Below are 17,585 nucleotides of genomic sequence, written 5' to 3'. Positions count from 1 at the left end.
GAGCATATTGTTTATAATATATTATTGCAATATTACTAAATATGCTATTTTTATTCTAGTTTGAAGATAAAAAAATTATTAAATAGGCTTTACGTGATTTTTCTATTGTGTTAGGTAAACTTTAACTGTTATTTTTATGTTATACCTGTACACTTGTTTGTTAATTATTGTGGAGGAATTTTTTGTCAAATATATGTCACAAATTTATATTCCTTTCGATACAAAATCAGATTATTTGACGAGCTATAATAACTGTACCTTATGTACACAGTAACAACAGATAGGTTGCTTGGGAAACATATTTCCTACATGTTCTATTTAGGCCTAAGTGAATGTTAGAATTTTCTAGGTAATTTATAACTTCTTAACTATGTAGTTCCAATTACCATAATTAAACTACCAAAGTTGTCTGTGTAGAAATATTCTATTGTTAAATAAAACGTGGCTAATTCTAAATCCTTTACAAAAAACATTGATGTTTTTGTAAACAAATTGTTTTCATAGTTTCATTGACATAGTTCTTATACTTATATTGTAATATAATGGTGTTAGGAATTCATACACACTCTACTGTACTGGTGGTAGACACTGTATGTCGTAATTTAATATAGGTAGTAGAAACATTAGGTATTATTTATTTATTTATTTATACATGCCAACGGCTAAGCCAATTCATAAATGAAAAAACAAACAAAAATAATTCAATCTATACTATTATAAAGAAGAGGTGGTGTCTGTGTGTGTGTTTGTATGAGCTAATCTCAAAAACTACTGGTCGGATCGGGCTGAAATTTGGCATGATGATAGCTCACATTCCCGATTAACATATAGGCATATTTTTATCCCAAAAAATCCTTCGGGGCTCCGCCCCAGTGGCTCTGGAGTTTCCCATGTTAACCTTATGAGAAATGGAATTAATGAATCTTAACAGCTGTTTCAATTAAACAAGTTGGTTATGTTCTATGATGTTCAATAGCATTAAAAGTTACAAGGATTACCAACAGGGTGCAGCACTAGCACTATTATTTCTTTTACATTTATGACAACAGCAAAAGGTGAGTGAGCGTAGCGAACGAACTTCAACCTGGAGGCGAGTGAGCGTAGCGAACGAGCTAACCTGAAGGCAAGTGAGCGTAGCGAACGAGCTAACCTGAAGGAAAGTGAGCGCAGCGAACGAGCTCCAACCTAAAGGTGAGTGAGCGTAGCGAACGAACTTCAAAAAGAACCGAAATTTCTTAAACCATGTCCTCACTCATAACTGCTATAAGCATTTGATACTTATATGCCAACCCCGTACGAAGGACGGGTACTCTGCTAGTACTCAATAGAATACAAAGTACATAGAGGAAAAAAAACAAGCTGAACAGTACAATACTCAATAGCATTGACCTATAGTATATATATAGTATTGATTGGTAGTATAGTGTTGATTGGTAGTATAGTATTGATTGATGGTATTGACCTTAATTATTGTGTGATAGCATAGATATTATAGTTATATACGTACTTCAGGTAGTAGGGTAAACTGTAGCATGAAGGTGATATCATAGATGAAACATACAACCTTAGTAGATTTCTCATCCTAATGGAACAGCTGAAGACAATTTTATTGTTAGTTCTGTACGGTTTATGTAGGGGTAATGTTTTGTTTACAATTTGTTTCCCGTTAATACAGTCATTTAAAACCTCGTTTAGCCAAATAATACGATCTCATCATAAACAATAAATTGTCCCCTAGTTATTTAACCAAACAGTAAAGCACAAATCAAGAAATTAACCCTAAAATAATAGAAACAAAATTTCGTCGACACTAGCGCCCAGTGTGGCGTACATGAACTAGACATGAAAAACGAGCTTCAAAATTTACAATGGGATGAGAAGTCTACTTGTGTTGGTTAGTCTATGGTGATATGTACTTTAGATATTGTGTCCAATAGGCTAAATAGTATCAACATCAACAGCTATAGTTAAATCAGTGGGAGTTATGTAGATTAGGCTGTAGGTAAAATGTGTAATGGCTACTCTAGGTAGAAGGTAGTATCTTTGACTATTCCAATAGTCAGTGGTAGTATGAATGGTGGATGGTTCATACAATAAAGGACTTTTTCTTGAAAAACCTTACTTAGTCATTAAACAACTCCTCGTCCCTTGAAATATGGCAAATTTTATTACAAAAAAAAAGGAAATTGAGTCTTTTGACTAAAAACGTTTATTCAACAATCAACAATTATTATTAACTTAATTTGTCTCTACTCCGGAAAGAGTTCATCTCTAGGGAACATCGTGTACACCCTGTTGGCCAAGTCTTTGATCAAAGTGCCAAACGCCTCTTCAGGCAAACTTCTGTAGATCCTGAAGGCTTCTTTCCAATTCTCGTTCAGGAAATGGTTAGTGGCCTCTCCTGGAATAATTTATGTCATATTTAAGTTTTTCCTTACATGTACTCATTGCATGTTAATTTAGGTCTTCCGCTTTTACATTTTAAACAAGGCTGCTGAACTGTTTTCTTTCTGCCCTTTTCACTTACACATGGGCATCAAACTATAACTTCTGTCTGCTTAAAACCATCATTGTACACAGTTTAAAGACAGTATAGATGTTTAAAGTGGGTCTGATTGGATAGTGTGCGTTTTACTATATTTAAATTTTTAGCTAGGACTTACGATATACAGCATATAATAAAACATCTAGTTTAATTCTGTTTGAAAATTTGTAATCATAAATTTGAGACTAAAACCATAATTAGACAAACAATGTTATAGGAAGAAATACGAAAAGAAGTACTTATGACATTAGCTATAATAGTGCAGTAGCAATGGTTTGGTAATTAGTTCTTAAGTAGCCTTAAGTATTGTAACAATAAATAAGATTTCCTCTCAAAGGTTTTCCTAATAATTTAACAGAGAATCTCAAAATAAACAAACTCAACATTTGTTTACAAATTTAGATACACTTTTACATAAAACTGTGTGGTACCAAAGAGTCAAGTGCAATCTCAAACTGCATGGATTTGAGATCTTTTCCATTGAGGATTTGTTTTTGAGTACGTTGCAAAAATATTCGTCCTATTTACCCTCAGAAGAGCTATGTAACAAATTACCTATTTATTTTATATGCGTGCCAAATTACAGGTTATACGGCTTAGTTTTATTATTTTAACAATCAACATACAGCATTATTAATTTTGTAATTAATACTGGCATGTCAATACAGTCAGCCCTACAATAAATATAGGTTTTTCTACCTTGAGAATATGGCCGTGTAAGTTTATACCTACCTAATGTTTTGTCCCCATTGAAGAGGTTGGTGAAGTGGAACTTGGCGTTGGCAGGTTCAATCCTCCACCTAAGGCTTTTAACTCTGTTATAATCGACCCCATCCCTGGTCACCACCTCGTTCTCCATCCAAGCTGTAGTCGTCACATCAGCTGTAGGTATAAACAAAACTTCAAATCAAAATGTTCTTAAATATTTTAGATATCATATACTAGATATCATACACACAGGTGTATTTTATGATACAGGTGTATTTTAACTTGTTGAATAAAATCATTGCTACAGCTAAATCCTTTAATCCTTTTCCTTTTATTCCTTTTTTAAATCCTTTTGGCTTGAAAGTTTAAATATACCCTGCCCAAAGATGGATAACTGCAAAGCATTCGAAACTCTTGTCCAACTAAGCAGTGATCTCCCGAAGGCTAAATTCCATTTTGACCATTGGAAGCCCACCGTCTTATTAATGTATTGCAAATAATAGGCTGTAATGATAAGAACGCCAAAATATACATATGTAATCTAATCAGTAAAGTATGAGCAAAAGGTTAATTGAGTTTTATTACTTGTATTAAACGTTAGCAATACATAATATGTTACATAAATTATACCCTACTTAACATTGGTGTATATTTCTTGTTGATATGGTTTCTATTGTACAGTTCTTGCAGCAAGTTAGGTATATAGTTCATTGACATTCTTATTGTTTTGCTTTCAGTAGACAACCAATCCCCTGCAGAAAGAAATTTACTTGATATTTAAAAAATATAAAATTATTTAAATAACCTTTTTTGTATTTAAAATGTGTTAACAGATGGGGGGGGGCTTTAAACTTATCACTCCTGTTGTATAATCCCGTCACAAAAACCATCCATCCGATATTAGGGCTTAATTCAGATTTTTAGTGTGATAAAACTACATGTCCCCAAAATAATTCAAAGAGTGTATTTATTACAATTTAGCATAATATCCAGGTTTGACTCTTAACTCACTGAAGTTGAAGAGTGCTCGTCCTTTCCCTTTCAAATCAATCACCATCATTCTCCCAGCCATGTCGTAGTCTCCATCAAAGTCAATTGTCTTTGTGAAACACTTAATTGTGATCAGGTTTTTGTCCATGTCCACCCTGAAAATGAAAAATAAACCTGTAAATTAGTTAGATGAATGAAAAAAAAATACTGTGCCAGGGTTGAATATGTTTGAATTTGTTTTAATATATGTATATATGTATCTATGTTTGTATGATTTAATGTACTTCTTTTGACCTAGCCTTTACCCTTCCAAATGCGCTTCAGACATGTGCCTGGACGTGTTAAATATAAAGGGGTAGTACTCGAAGAAAATGTATTTGTATATTTGTGGGGGCAATGGAGTGAACTACTGACGACTCCGATTCTTTGCTTCAATAGTTCGTCGCATTACCAAATGGACCACCAACTTACCAAAACACATAACATTGAATAAATACAACTATTGTTTCTGACCATGAAACTTCAAAATATTTTAAATACTTTAAGCTGTTTTAAATGTGTGTAATGAATCACTGTTCAAAGGTTTAATTGCTTAAACTTGCTTAGGTTAAAGTTGCCTTTTGGAAGGAAATTCCTTGTAGAAATATTTTCACAGGACCGCCCTAGTACTAACTATAAAGGTAGTATTAAAGCCAGTAAACCCCCCCCCCTTATTATAGTCCATTCTAATTATATACAAATTACGGGTTCCTTTTAGTTTGTTGTTGACAATAATAAAACATTTAAAGGGGGATCAGCTATAGATGTCTATAAATAAATGAATGTATTGAAATAGGCACGTCTCTTTGAAGCGTTTGTGAACCTTCTCTATCATTACACACATTTTTGTTACATCAAAACGTTCCAATCTAGTTTAAAGCTTAATAGTTATACAGTAGAACTAACTGTTCTTACCTTTTATCAGTGTTTACCTTCAAACTAAGGTACTAATTTTTTTTCCTTATTTCATTTTATATTTTAAGAGTACGTCAAAGGCTATAAACACATTGAAGATGTTAAAAGTCAAACGTTTTTACTCACGTTAGATTCTTTATTTGGAAATTTCTCAGCCCATAAATATTTAAGTCTGTAAGGGTTTGGCGGAATTTAAAGTTTCCATGACCATCCTTCATTTCCAGTTTGGGTACAAAGAGTGGATCTAGAGGTACTAGGTGAAGCTCGGGTATTCCTGAAAATAAATGGTAAATAAAGTAATGTATAAAATATGGACTGGGATCTAAATTTTGTGAGTCTTTTTGTGGAAAAGTATCTTTATGTACACCAAATCTTTGCCATATTTCACGAGCCTGGTTTTCGTGTTAATCAAAACCATTTCGATAATTAAATTAAAATAACGTTACCCAAAAAAAAATCAATTTTAAATTAAATGTATCTCAATTGATTTGTATTAATGTCTTTTCACATGTAAATGAGAATTCACTTTTATCACGTTACTTCAACCTGAGTAATCCACCGTTTATTCATGTCGACATCTATAAACTTAAAAGAGTTGACCAAATTAAGGATTTAGGAGTTACTTTTGACTCGTATCTAAGATTTGATAAACACGTTGAATTGATTATTAATCAGTCGTATAGAATGTTAGGTTTTATAATTAGAAATACCAAGAATTTCAGAACTATTGACCCCATTATTAGATTGTTTTACTCATTTGTTAGAAGTAAGCTGGAATATTGTGTTTTAGTTTGGTTTCCTTTCAACTCATACCACAAAAATGCAATAGAAATTCTCCAAAATAAATTTCTACGATACTTGTTTTTAAAAAGGTATAATCAGAGATGTGACTGGCATATGTCAACTGATTCATTGAGAGGATTGTTTGATTTCCAAAGCCTTACATTAAGAAGGGAAGTTTTAGCATTGATTTTTCTGTATAAAATCCTAAATAACAAAGTTGATAGTTTGTTTTTGTTGAGTAAGATTGCTTTTTATGTTCCTCGTAATAATTCAAGGTCGTCAATTTTATTTTATATCCCTCGTTGTAACACTGTTCAATTTTACAGTTTTTCACTTTTTACAGGCTTACGTTTATTAAATGTCCACAATAGTAAAATAGATGTTTTTTCTGACACTATTAAGCAGTTTAAATTTAAGATAAACGCTTTGCTTACGTAATGTAATCCATCCCTTTAGATTTGCAGCCAAAATAAGTGAAATTTCCAACAACGTTGTCCATTTTTATTAACTTGTATTCACTCTTTTTACTATTATCATCACTGGTTTTGTATTGTCCATTTATGTGCACTTTTTGTAATTTTTTTGTTATTCACTTTATGTATTAATATTGTATTATTTGTCATTATAGCTGTTTTGGGTTTATACCTGTAGCTATTGTAAATTGTTTATAAATAAATAAATAAATATACTATACCCAAAGTTCTTATTGCATTTCTTTATTTTAATGAACTAAACTTTTTAAATAAGTGCTAAAATGCGTTTAATCGAGCAACACTCACAGTACGGACGAAAAAAACAGCACAATATCATAGACTAAGGTACGAATAATGTAAGATTTTCTCATTTCCCTCCTAATGGCCGTATCAAGCTTTGAAGTATAGTTAGCCTACATTTAAGTTACCAAATAACTTACAGCTAATTTATCACGTTGTTCAAAAGTTTGACAACTTTAAATATCTTGTATATAATCATTTCCACTAAACGACTGCCTGAACGCTTTAGTAACACAACCAACAGCTCATAGGAGACCAGAGTAGACGATGAAGTTATTTAATCAAAGTAAATGTAATCTTTGTTGAGGTTACTAGCGTCACGTTTCAGTCGTCTTCGAGACGTGCGTAGCGGATCATGGTAATTGTGATTACAAAATACACTTACTGAATGTTTCGAAGCAACGCAGCTTGTTGTAATGAACAAGAGTGGGTCACTGTAAGTTGTAAAGTCAAGAGAGTAGAAATACACGGTTATTTTGCATCTTAGTTCACTGTTTTTGCATGTATGTGTCTAGATATTTGCTATTTTTAAAAACGTCATTGGTATAAATGATTTTGACAACTTGTGAACTGTTGCATTGCTCACAATAAACTTCTTTAAACATGAGATTACCCAAAGAGATTATAATAAACAAAACTAGCCTATCAGTCTTGTAAAGATTCGTTATTAGTATTTAGTCATTATCTGCAACCTACATTTTCATGCATATTTTAAGACGAATATAAATGTGAAGTAACCACAGAATTGAGGGAAATGATCAGTTCAGCTTCTGTTACTGACATCCGCAGTTTCTTCAACAAGGAAATATTATAAATTAAAAACAGATGATCAATAATATCAGCTCGGCCACTATCAATTCATCGGAAAAGCTTAAGGTTTGACTCGGGGTCAAGTAGGCAATCCTATGACTGCCAGGTAAGTATTGTGACCACCACCTATTGAGGTAATATGTTTGGTGTATGCTTATAGTTTATTGTAATTTTCTAGAAGAGGCAAGGAATAGAAGATGATAGGAGACAAAAACCCTTTTAGGTTTTTAGTGGCCACCGATGTAAAATAAGATACGGTAAGTGATAGTACGAAATGGAAGGTGATATGTAGCTACTGTATTTTAAACCAGTAACCAGTGTGTGTGAATATACAGCCAATCTCACTTCTGGGCTTTTGAAATGGACAAAACCACTGTTTTATTGTAAAATTATCGGATATACCATTTCGTATGGACCTATAATCGGATGAAAGAAATTGGTGGTAACGTGATATTTGTTTACAAGATCATTTTCCCTATTAAAACTGCCAGATTTTTTCCGTTATGTGTGTAAACTAGCTGTTCTGAATTATATTCAGTTTAAATCGCCTACATGACTGTAGGACGGGCCAACAGCTCGTAGTAGTACCTGGTTCAAAGCTGCGTTACTGTCCAAGAAAAAAAAACAGATACTTTTGAAAACGTCCATTTAAAACGGAAATAATTATATCGTTTACGTCTAGTATATTCACAAAATTAGATACACTTGTCTTTTCCATGGACGTATTAAAATAGTTTAGTTAGGAAATAAACTATAATTTATGTATACAAACCTTTCACTAATTTTGGACGGAGGGTTTCAATGCTCTTTTTGATACATTGCGCCAAATCTGGGTCACTCTTGTGGCAAATGGGGAAATACTCAGAAGCTGAAACATGAGGCATTTACAGTGAAAAAAATAATAGTATGTACATTGTATACCGTACTCATTTAGAGCATTAGTGAAAAATAGCTTTGGTATAAAGTGCTAAAATGAGGTGATCTTAATATAGTTCTGATATAATAGGCATTTGAATCCACTACAGTGTAGGAAGTTTCAATGTTAGATAAGGTTGCAGCTTTCATAAAAATACTATTCTACTTTAATGTGTCTAAGAGTAGTTATTTATATTAGACATTGTACTATGAGGTTTCTATTAATCTTTTAAGGGTTGTGCAATCAATACATTTAATCATTGAAAAATAATCGTTGCATCATTATCGTTACAATTTGTTTAATCATAAATTGTTGATTCAACATGGGATTTTTTTATCTACAGTTCTAGAACAAAGAAATAAAATTGCTCTTGGTTTCAGCTTTTTTTATCTTAGTTTATTTACTAGTTTAGGCTTTTTCCAATTATTACTAGACCTATCAATTAATTGAAGTCAAAAGCGAAACGCGCTCCAAAGCTGTGTACTTCAAAACCTGTGTTCCTAAGAGCATAGACTAATGTTGTACAATAATTACTTGTTTGGTAAAGCTAGGCTGGATATCAGATTTACATAAATCTTACTAATATTATAAATTTGAAAGTTTGTGTGTTTGTTTGTTTGAAGTTCAATCACGCATAAACCACTGGACGGATTGGGCTGAAATTTGGCATGATGATAGCTTACATTCCCGATTAACAATAGGCATATTCTTATCTCAAAAATCCTTTCGGGCTCCGCCCCAGTGGCTCTGTAATTCCAATTCCCCATGTTAACCTTATGAGTATTCATATTTAAAGGGAATTAAAGAATTTAGTCAGCTGTTTCAACTAAACAAGTTGGTTCTATGATATGGAAAAGCATTAAAAAGTTATAAGATTTACCAAAAGAGTGCAGCACTATATTCTTTTGCATTTATGAAAACAGCCAATTTGATTGAACTAAGCTGCAACAAAAAACTGTGATTCGCAATGAGAACTGTCAAAGTAGGATTGTTTACAGTTATGTTTATGTTTTTTATTTCATGAATAATTTGTGATATTTTGCGAATTGTTAATAATTTATTTTTATCTATTGTTTAGGTGAAGTGGTAGAAAAAACATTATGGCTATGGTAGATGTGTAATACTATAGAATACTGTAAATTTAAAAAGCAAATTTTATCAAACTGTGTTCTCCCTTATTGCAAACGCAAAGCTTGAGTATAACTGCAACAAGCATTTTATACTTACATTCCAACCCCGTACGAAGGACGGGTACTCTGCTAGTATGTAATAAATTCATAAAGAATGAGGTGGGTTCAAAATAAATTATCAAGTTAATTAATTTATTTCAGCAATTAGAATCAGGTTTTCACAAACATTCACTTTAGGAAAATAATTAATAATAATAAAGCATAGCAATTACTTTATTTTTATTAGATAACAACTAAAATTTTAATATAAATGGCATAAAATAATTATAATGAGTAGTTAAGCCAGCTAAACAGAAGGCAGTCGTTAAATAATACCTAGCCTATTTTTGCCTTTTGTAGTTTTAAATTTATCAATTCGGCTTAGGATAATTTGTTGAGTATCCATTACAAATAACAATATTTAACGATTTAATAAATTATTTCACCTATAAGGGCGAAGTAACTAACTAGTTAGTAAATGGATTAAACTCTATGCTCAAATAAACTTTGATTCTTAAGCCCATGCAGTAAGTAAAACAAGACAAATCTAAAAGCAACTACTAAAAGAGTAAATAAGGAGATCATAACCTGGTTTGATGGTTGAGACTTCCAACGCCAGGGCCAGGATCAAGAGCACGGCCCAGGTCATGTTAGCAGTGCGGCAGTCAGAACAACACTGGCCCAAGGACACTGCCCTGAGGAACCCCACTTGATACGCCCATGATATCGCGGATTTGTCTACTTAATGTAACTTTAATTTTGACTTAAGTGCTTTGTGTTGATGTGATGTGACCATATATCATATTTATGTACTGTAGTTACGATACATATAAATAATTACTGTATTATGGAAATGATTCATCACGATGAGAAAAAGGTGGTTTCACGATGTTTCAGAATCTTGAGTATGATATTGTTCTAAAACTTGCAAGTAGCTAAAACATACCAAATGAGCAAACTTAGCCAAATGATCAAGCTGAAAATCACAAAAGAAAAACCATACAAACAACTGTATAGAAGTTAACACATGGAACAGTAAATGGGGTATTTAAAGGGGGATTAGAAAAAAAAATATTCTTAAGCGTTCTTGTTATTTTTTGTGAAAGAAGTGACCATTTTTAAGAAAGATAATCATATATGGCCGAAAATAAGGACATCAATTAATAAACCTAGGCCTCATTGTCTTGCTCGTTAAGAAGACCAGTGCATTTTAAAACAATATCTACGTTACATTAAAAATCGAAATAACCACTTTCGGGTAAACTAGTTACTTTCAAAATTGGTCTCAATGTGATACTTAATTACATGTTGAATCATGCATAACCCGCTTCAAAAAATGAATGCGGTTCTAATTTATTTCGTCTATGGGTTACGAATAGTATTTTAAACTCAAATTATGTCCATAATAAGCACATCTAAATTCCCTGTTTTTGTTATATAAGCCACATATATTAGGCCACGTAAATATCATTTCCCCATTCAACCTCAAGTTCAATGGTGTTCCAGATATACCTCGATGTTGCAACAATTTAAGTGAGCAATTATACTAACAAAGGAACAATAGCAATAGGGGGCCAGAGCTCTCGAGTATAAAGCAATACTGTAGCGCGTGTATCAGCCAACCTGTGTTTTCTGTTAAAACCAATCTGTACAATCTTACAAAAAGGTTAACGTTAGACAGAAACAAGACCAGGGTTTGGACCTTTTTTATTTTAAAAAGGAAAAAAATTGCGTATGAAACACACAACGATACGAGACAAATGGCACCACATTTACATATTTCTTTACTAAGCTTAGCCAATCAATGTCACGACATACTTGAATTGCTACTATGTAATTATCAGGAAAATATTAGGTACCAATAGATTTTTTTAGGAATAAATATTTATTGCAGTTATTTTGTACGTACCTTTATTTGGTCAATTTATATTTTCCCATCAAAGCATAGTACAATTATTGAGTTAATCTGTGGTCAAAATAGACTGTAAAATAAGTAAATGCCAATACCAATATTATTTTCAAGCTGTGCATTTACTGAAATCTAAGATCTGGCAACCTAGTTGTTAAAGGGAAAAACCTTTGACTAATAATGTATCCAATAGTCAATGGAAAAACTCTAGGTAAATTTAATAAAACAATGTAAAGCTGAAAACCATATGTTTTCAGTATATTGTTGAAAACACGACTTGCGATGACAAACATACAATGTATGTCTGTAAAGTTGATATATATTTCATTTACTTGAAAAATCGTATTTTTAGAATCATTGCAAAACGAATATAAAATAAACCATCCATAACATTTTATTGAATTGCCAAAATACAAAGCTAATAATAACAAGAAGAAAATTTGTGGTCCAAAATTTGCCAAAATAATTAAACTATCAATGCAAAATTAAAATCTCTACATTAACCAACAACGAATATATTTATTTAGTTTAAAAATATTCAAATGAAATAAATGAAAAAGAGTATTAACATTAATATAACAATTTTGTAAACGTGTTCGAATTCTGCTTCAGGACATATTATGTGGTAATAGCATTGATCATAATAATCAAAAGTTAAATTCATCTATATAAATAAAATTAGAGTTTTTTCTGTACATTGCTCAGAATCATAAACTTTTAGGTTATTTTTACGTTTTATACATTAGAGAAACCGAAACAAGTCTCATCTAAATTTCTGTCTGTCTTCATGTCTGTTACGACCCAAGAGCCATTTTACGCGGCCTACTCCTGAAAAACGAGAGTACCTATCAAGTTCCAAATCATTTTAATGTATTCACTGGATTGGCGAAATTGTCTTTAGCCATTAAAATATAGCGTCACCACTTTGTAAATAAAATAACGGACGTTTAAAAACCCAATTTTGTGCGATTTTTTGTAAAGTTTAGCACATATATTCTTCTATGAAATAACGAACAGCTGTTCAAATCAAGATTATTTCTTGTAGCTGTCACTGATATGTTTACATTTAATGTTGTTTACAAATACCGCAACCATTTTCGATCACGTTTTGAAAGCAAATCCAAACCAATTAAGATTAAAAACGTTTTTCCTTACATAACGGATTTAATTAATCGCAAGTGCAATAATATGTAGGGTAACAGTAAATGAAAATAGATATTATTTGTGTTTAAAATTGTTCTTGAGTTTTGATAACCGGGAAATAGACCTTGAATCAATGTTGTATATTGCTGGGAAACTTACATTTTTTAAATGAGCGTTTTCAGTCGAGACTCGGCACACGGCCGACGCGCGTCTAACTTGTCTATAGTAAAAATAAAAGTAGGTCTACTGTGTATTTATGTTTTATTCGTCATGTGTATAAGTGTACAGTTCGTGTATGTGTTTCAAAAACTCCAAGACGCACCTAATGGGGAAGCTAATGGGGAGCGCACCTTTGGGACTAATGATGGCGATTTAATTTCGCCGAAATGCATCTCCTGTAAAGCTGGGTTTTCCTAGACGCGGAGTCGGCCAGCGGAGAGCGGACAACGGAGAGCGGAATTGAAATTAACATGGCATTCCGCTCCGCTGCTAGGAAAACAGTAACATTAAATAGCCTAAGACAAGCTGAGTCCGCTCTCCGTTGTCCGCTCTCCGCTGGCCGACTCCGCGTCTAGGAAAACCCAGCTTTATAGGATACATTAGGATCGACCAGCGGACACAGGTAATTTAGCCTTTTATTGATTGTCATACCGATCCGGAACAACAACAAACGACATAAAATGAAGTTATGTATAATAAATAGTTTGGCCAGCATATCTGAAAATATGCAAACCAACTGCTGTTCTTATCATCTGTTCTTATTATCCAATAAGAAGGTTTCAACTGATTACTATAAGATCCCCGTGCGTAGAACGGGTACACAGCTAGTAATAAATAAATTAAAGTTGAGTATTTTTTTTAATAGTTGTTTAGCATCCGGATTACTGTATTATACTTAAAATGGTTTACAATACCTGCATATAGTAATCCTTTGTTGCTGATTTAAGCAACTAGTTTCGGTTCTTGTTTTGAACCATCTTCAGGCCTCAAGGCGTCAAGTGATCACTTCATTCGAAGGTCGTTAAGAGAGTTCAATAAATAAAACATATACAAAACACGATACACGGAACGGACACACATTACAAAAAACACGAAAAACACGAAGGGACATTGACAATCGATCGTGACCGGGCTGAGGTAAAGTCTAGACTGGAGACTTTGATACGTCTTAAGAGTCTAGACTTTACCTCAGCCCGGTCACGATCGATTGTCAATGTCCCTTCGTGTTTTTCGTGTTTTTTATAATGTGTGTCCGTTCCGTGTATCGTGTCTTGTATATGTTTTATTTATTGAACTCTGTTAACGACCTTCGAATGAAGTGATCACTTGACACCTTGAGGCCTGAAGATGGTTCAAAACAAGAACCGAAACTAGTTGCCTAAATCAGCAACAAAGGATTACTATATGCAGGTATTGTAAACCATTTTAAGTATTTATTTTTATTTTGTGTTTTAACTAGGCAACTTGTCCAACTGACGCAGATAATCAAGTAAGCTGACCTCAGTGCAAGGTAATTGGCTGTTTACCCTGACATACTGGAACTAACTTCCTTCTTTAACTGCATTTCCATATTTACGTTCTCTCCACGCTTTTTATTACACATTCTGGTGGAATGGAGCTAAACTACCAAGGCCAATTTACAAATTCTGCTTCTTAAATTTTTGTCTCGTACACTATATTTATTTACAAATTTCATATGTCTTAAACATATTGCAACATATTACCTTTGATGGCAATAAAGCAATTGAGAAGACGCTAATCTAATAACTTTTGTATATGATCTTTAACTTCAAGTCTAAATAAAATGTAACCGCTCGACATAACTAAGTTTTAACCTCCTTTTCCAATCGTCCGTTAGATAGTGTTCGTTTTGTTGCAAAAAATAGATAAAGTAGCTTATCTAGTTTTACCAACATTCAAAATGTTTCACTAGACTACTAGCGATAGTTTACCCTTAGCTAATCGTAAATATATTTCGGCAGAGATAGATAATCGGCCTTATACGATTAAAAGAGAGTTATCTTGCCATTCAAACACATTACATTAGAATATATCCAATATCTATTTTGTAAATTTATTTTTTCTTATTTATAACTTTACGAATTTTTGTTCATTTGTCTGATATGATAGACCATAAAATATGTTAGCTCTTAGTACTCCAACTTTTGGGTAAAGAGTTGGTAAAAGGATACTTTCAACATTATTTGTGTGGCATTAAAATATTGTTATACATACTGTATATTAATCTCGAGTCTTAAGAAATTAGAAAGAAACATTTGAATCTTTTATGCGGAATATAGAAGGTTTAAACCCTCCGTGCAGAGAAATTGTCTTAACAATAAATTACAATGTAAACTTTGCAAACTAATGTTCCTCAGATTTAACTTGGCTAGTCTAAATTATTATGTTACAACCGTAGATTTTGTAACATTTTTACTGTGATTTATTTTTACCTCCAAATGGTTGCTATCCATATTTATTCATCTTATAATGGAATTATGACTACCGGGGAATACAATTAAACTCATTGTCTGATAAAAAAGAATAGGTAGAATCGAGGAAATTTCTTATTTTATAATTTTTTATTTAATATAAATCTACATTTTCTTATTTCAAATTTATTTCATATTGTAGGTATTTATACTTACAAAATATGTTACGCATAACAGTTGATTGCTATCTATGATTTTTGACATACAACGCTGCGTATCGGGAACTCAGTGAACTGGTTGGGCATACTGTAGTTCAAGACTTACCCGCCAGGGCGAAGCACATACTATGTTTTTACAATGCTACAATGAATGTGTATACTCAATGGAACGAGAGGTCGTCCAGTGGTCGAAACTCGACCAAAAATATGTAATGTACTCACTTCTTTATTTTCACCCCACACTGTAAATAAAACATGTGATTTGAGTTTCTTCCATTTGTTTTGATTTTCTGTTTATATTTCGTTGTTATTTCGTCACCAGCATGGCAACGCATAAGATCCATGTTAATTTTTTCAAATTTTTAAACTCATTTTTTGTGCTTATCTTTGAGCCTATTTAAATTTATAAAGGGATTCTGCACACCTACAGGAAAATTGCTTTCTAATGGTATGCGCAGATTTACCCCACGATGCACACAAGCTGAGAAAAAAGATAGATAGATTGCGTATAATATGTATATATGTATGTATATATATGTATATATATATATGTGTATATATGTATATATATGTATATATATAGGATAAAAGCTGACAATTTAATTAAATTGCCAATAAGATCATGATAGGAAACCTTACCCTCCTAAATAGCATTACGACACTTTAACATTAATACAAAGCCTATTATTTAAAACAACAAAGCATCGATACAAATTGAAAATAATACTGCTTTATAGAAATAATATATATATTTTTTTGTTCAAGATGTATATTTTTGTCCTCAAAAGTATAATTATGACTTAAAGTTTGATAGATATAGCGTTTGATAAAGTTTTTTTTTTAGTTTATTTAAGTGTTATGACCTCTATAGTAAACAATTAATAGCTGAATTTACTCATTTACTCTAAAATTGTATAAGTATTTGAATGAAAGTATACGATGTATTAACATTGTTTGAGGATTTTTTTCTAAATTTCAGTGTTGTTTATCTGTTGGCTGAAAGGTTTCAGTGCCTGCATTATCAGGTCGATTTAAAGCTATACATATAGTGACTGAACCTGCAGTTATTCATTTGCAGGGAATAGCTGCAGCAACGAATTGTTCAATTCATTAAACACTTGAATGTTACATTCAGCTTACTATAAATAAATAGTTTTGTAATAAGATTTATAAGAAAAATCTAGATTTAGTTTAAATATATTTTATTACAGGAAATGCGTTAAAATGTTAATTCCACTGTTTCAAAAATTACCGACATTATACAATGTAGTGGCTAACTTTAAAACTTAACTTTAAAGTCTCAATATTTTATAATATTTTTAGATTATAGATTTCAGTCATAGTTATACTTGACATTTCCACGTTTAGGAGGTACATGATGCGGAATGATGACAACAAGCCACTTTTCCTTACCGTACGCAAAGTTTTCCTTACCAAAAACGATGCGTAAGGTACCAGATTACGGTCCTTGCTACCTTCATTGTTTGCAGATACACTATCATGTATCTTTAAGGGCACAGAAAACCACATAGCGTAAAATTGAACTCATTATGGAACGGCAAAAGTCCATACAGCCTGCCTCTGGTCCTTAAACATTAATGATCAATTATTTAAACAAAATTAATTTTCATTTTTAATACAGATGAAAAAAGCTTTGCACTTATAATTGCGACATTGTAAATTCGTTCAGCAGATATTCATGTGGGTTTTTATGGATTTTTCCATAGTTAGAGAGGTATGAAAAATATTGTTTTATGTGAACAGAGCTTTTAGAACTATGCTCTACTGGTCTAACTAAATAACTCGAACCTATTCTGGTCTAACAACCACAGCAATAATTCTAAAAATTATAGATTCCCTGCTACGCATTAAATATTGTACTTTTAAAACAATGTCCTACCCCATGTCTTTCCAACACCATGTTAATTTTGACTTGTTCTGAGTTGCTCGAATGGTTCTGAGTATGTCAAAATTAAAGGGTTCTTAGAACATAAAAAAATTGTTTGTAATTACTCTCTAGTGTAAATAAATCTCCATTATTTTAGTCACCATTATTTTATTACCTTTCAAAAGTGATGTGGTCTAGATGTTTCTAATACCTGTGTCTGAAAGGAACATAGATAGTGTTGATATCCTGAACCTCCAGCAAGATATAGGCCTACATGTAAGGCTGGTAACCATACTGATGGATGGTAAAAGATAACACAGCATCGAAATTAAACTCTGGGTGTAACG

At 32.3% G+C, this 17,585-nt stretch overlaps 1 protein-coding gene across 1 annotated transcript; it reads right to left on the bottom strand.

Annotated features, from left to right (window-relative positions):
* Positions 1-2,191: 2,191 nt before the first annotated feature.
* On the bottom strand, positions 2,192-10,340 carry LOC128987048 (protein takeout-like). Its single transcript, XM_054407715.1, has 6 exons — positions 10,237-10,340; positions 8,336-8,431; positions 5,324-5,471; positions 4,265-4,398; positions 3,278-3,427; positions 2,192-2,401 (listed from the first exon to the last, which is right to left on the bottom strand). Exons 1-6 carry the CDS (start codon positions 10,295-10,297, stop codon positions 2,250-2,252), a joined length of 741 nt encoding a protein of 246 aa, XP_054263690.1. The 5' UTR covers positions 10,298-10,340; the 3' UTR covers positions 2,192-2,249.
* Positions 10,341-17,585: the final 7,245 nt, after the last annotated feature.

Source organism: Macrosteles quadrilineatus, unplaced genomic scaffold (genome assembly GCF_028750875.1).
Source record: "Macrosteles quadrilineatus isolate MER2022 unplaced genomic scaffold, UCM_ALF_1.0 Scaffold_2__2_contigs__length_208266976, whole genome shotgun sequence".
Classification (NCBI taxonomy): Eukaryota; Metazoa; Arthropoda; class Insecta; order Hemiptera; family Cicadellidae; genus Macrosteles; species Macrosteles quadrilineatus.
Note: the sequence above shows the minus strand (reverse complement) of the source record. Positions and strands in the feature narration are given on the sequence as shown.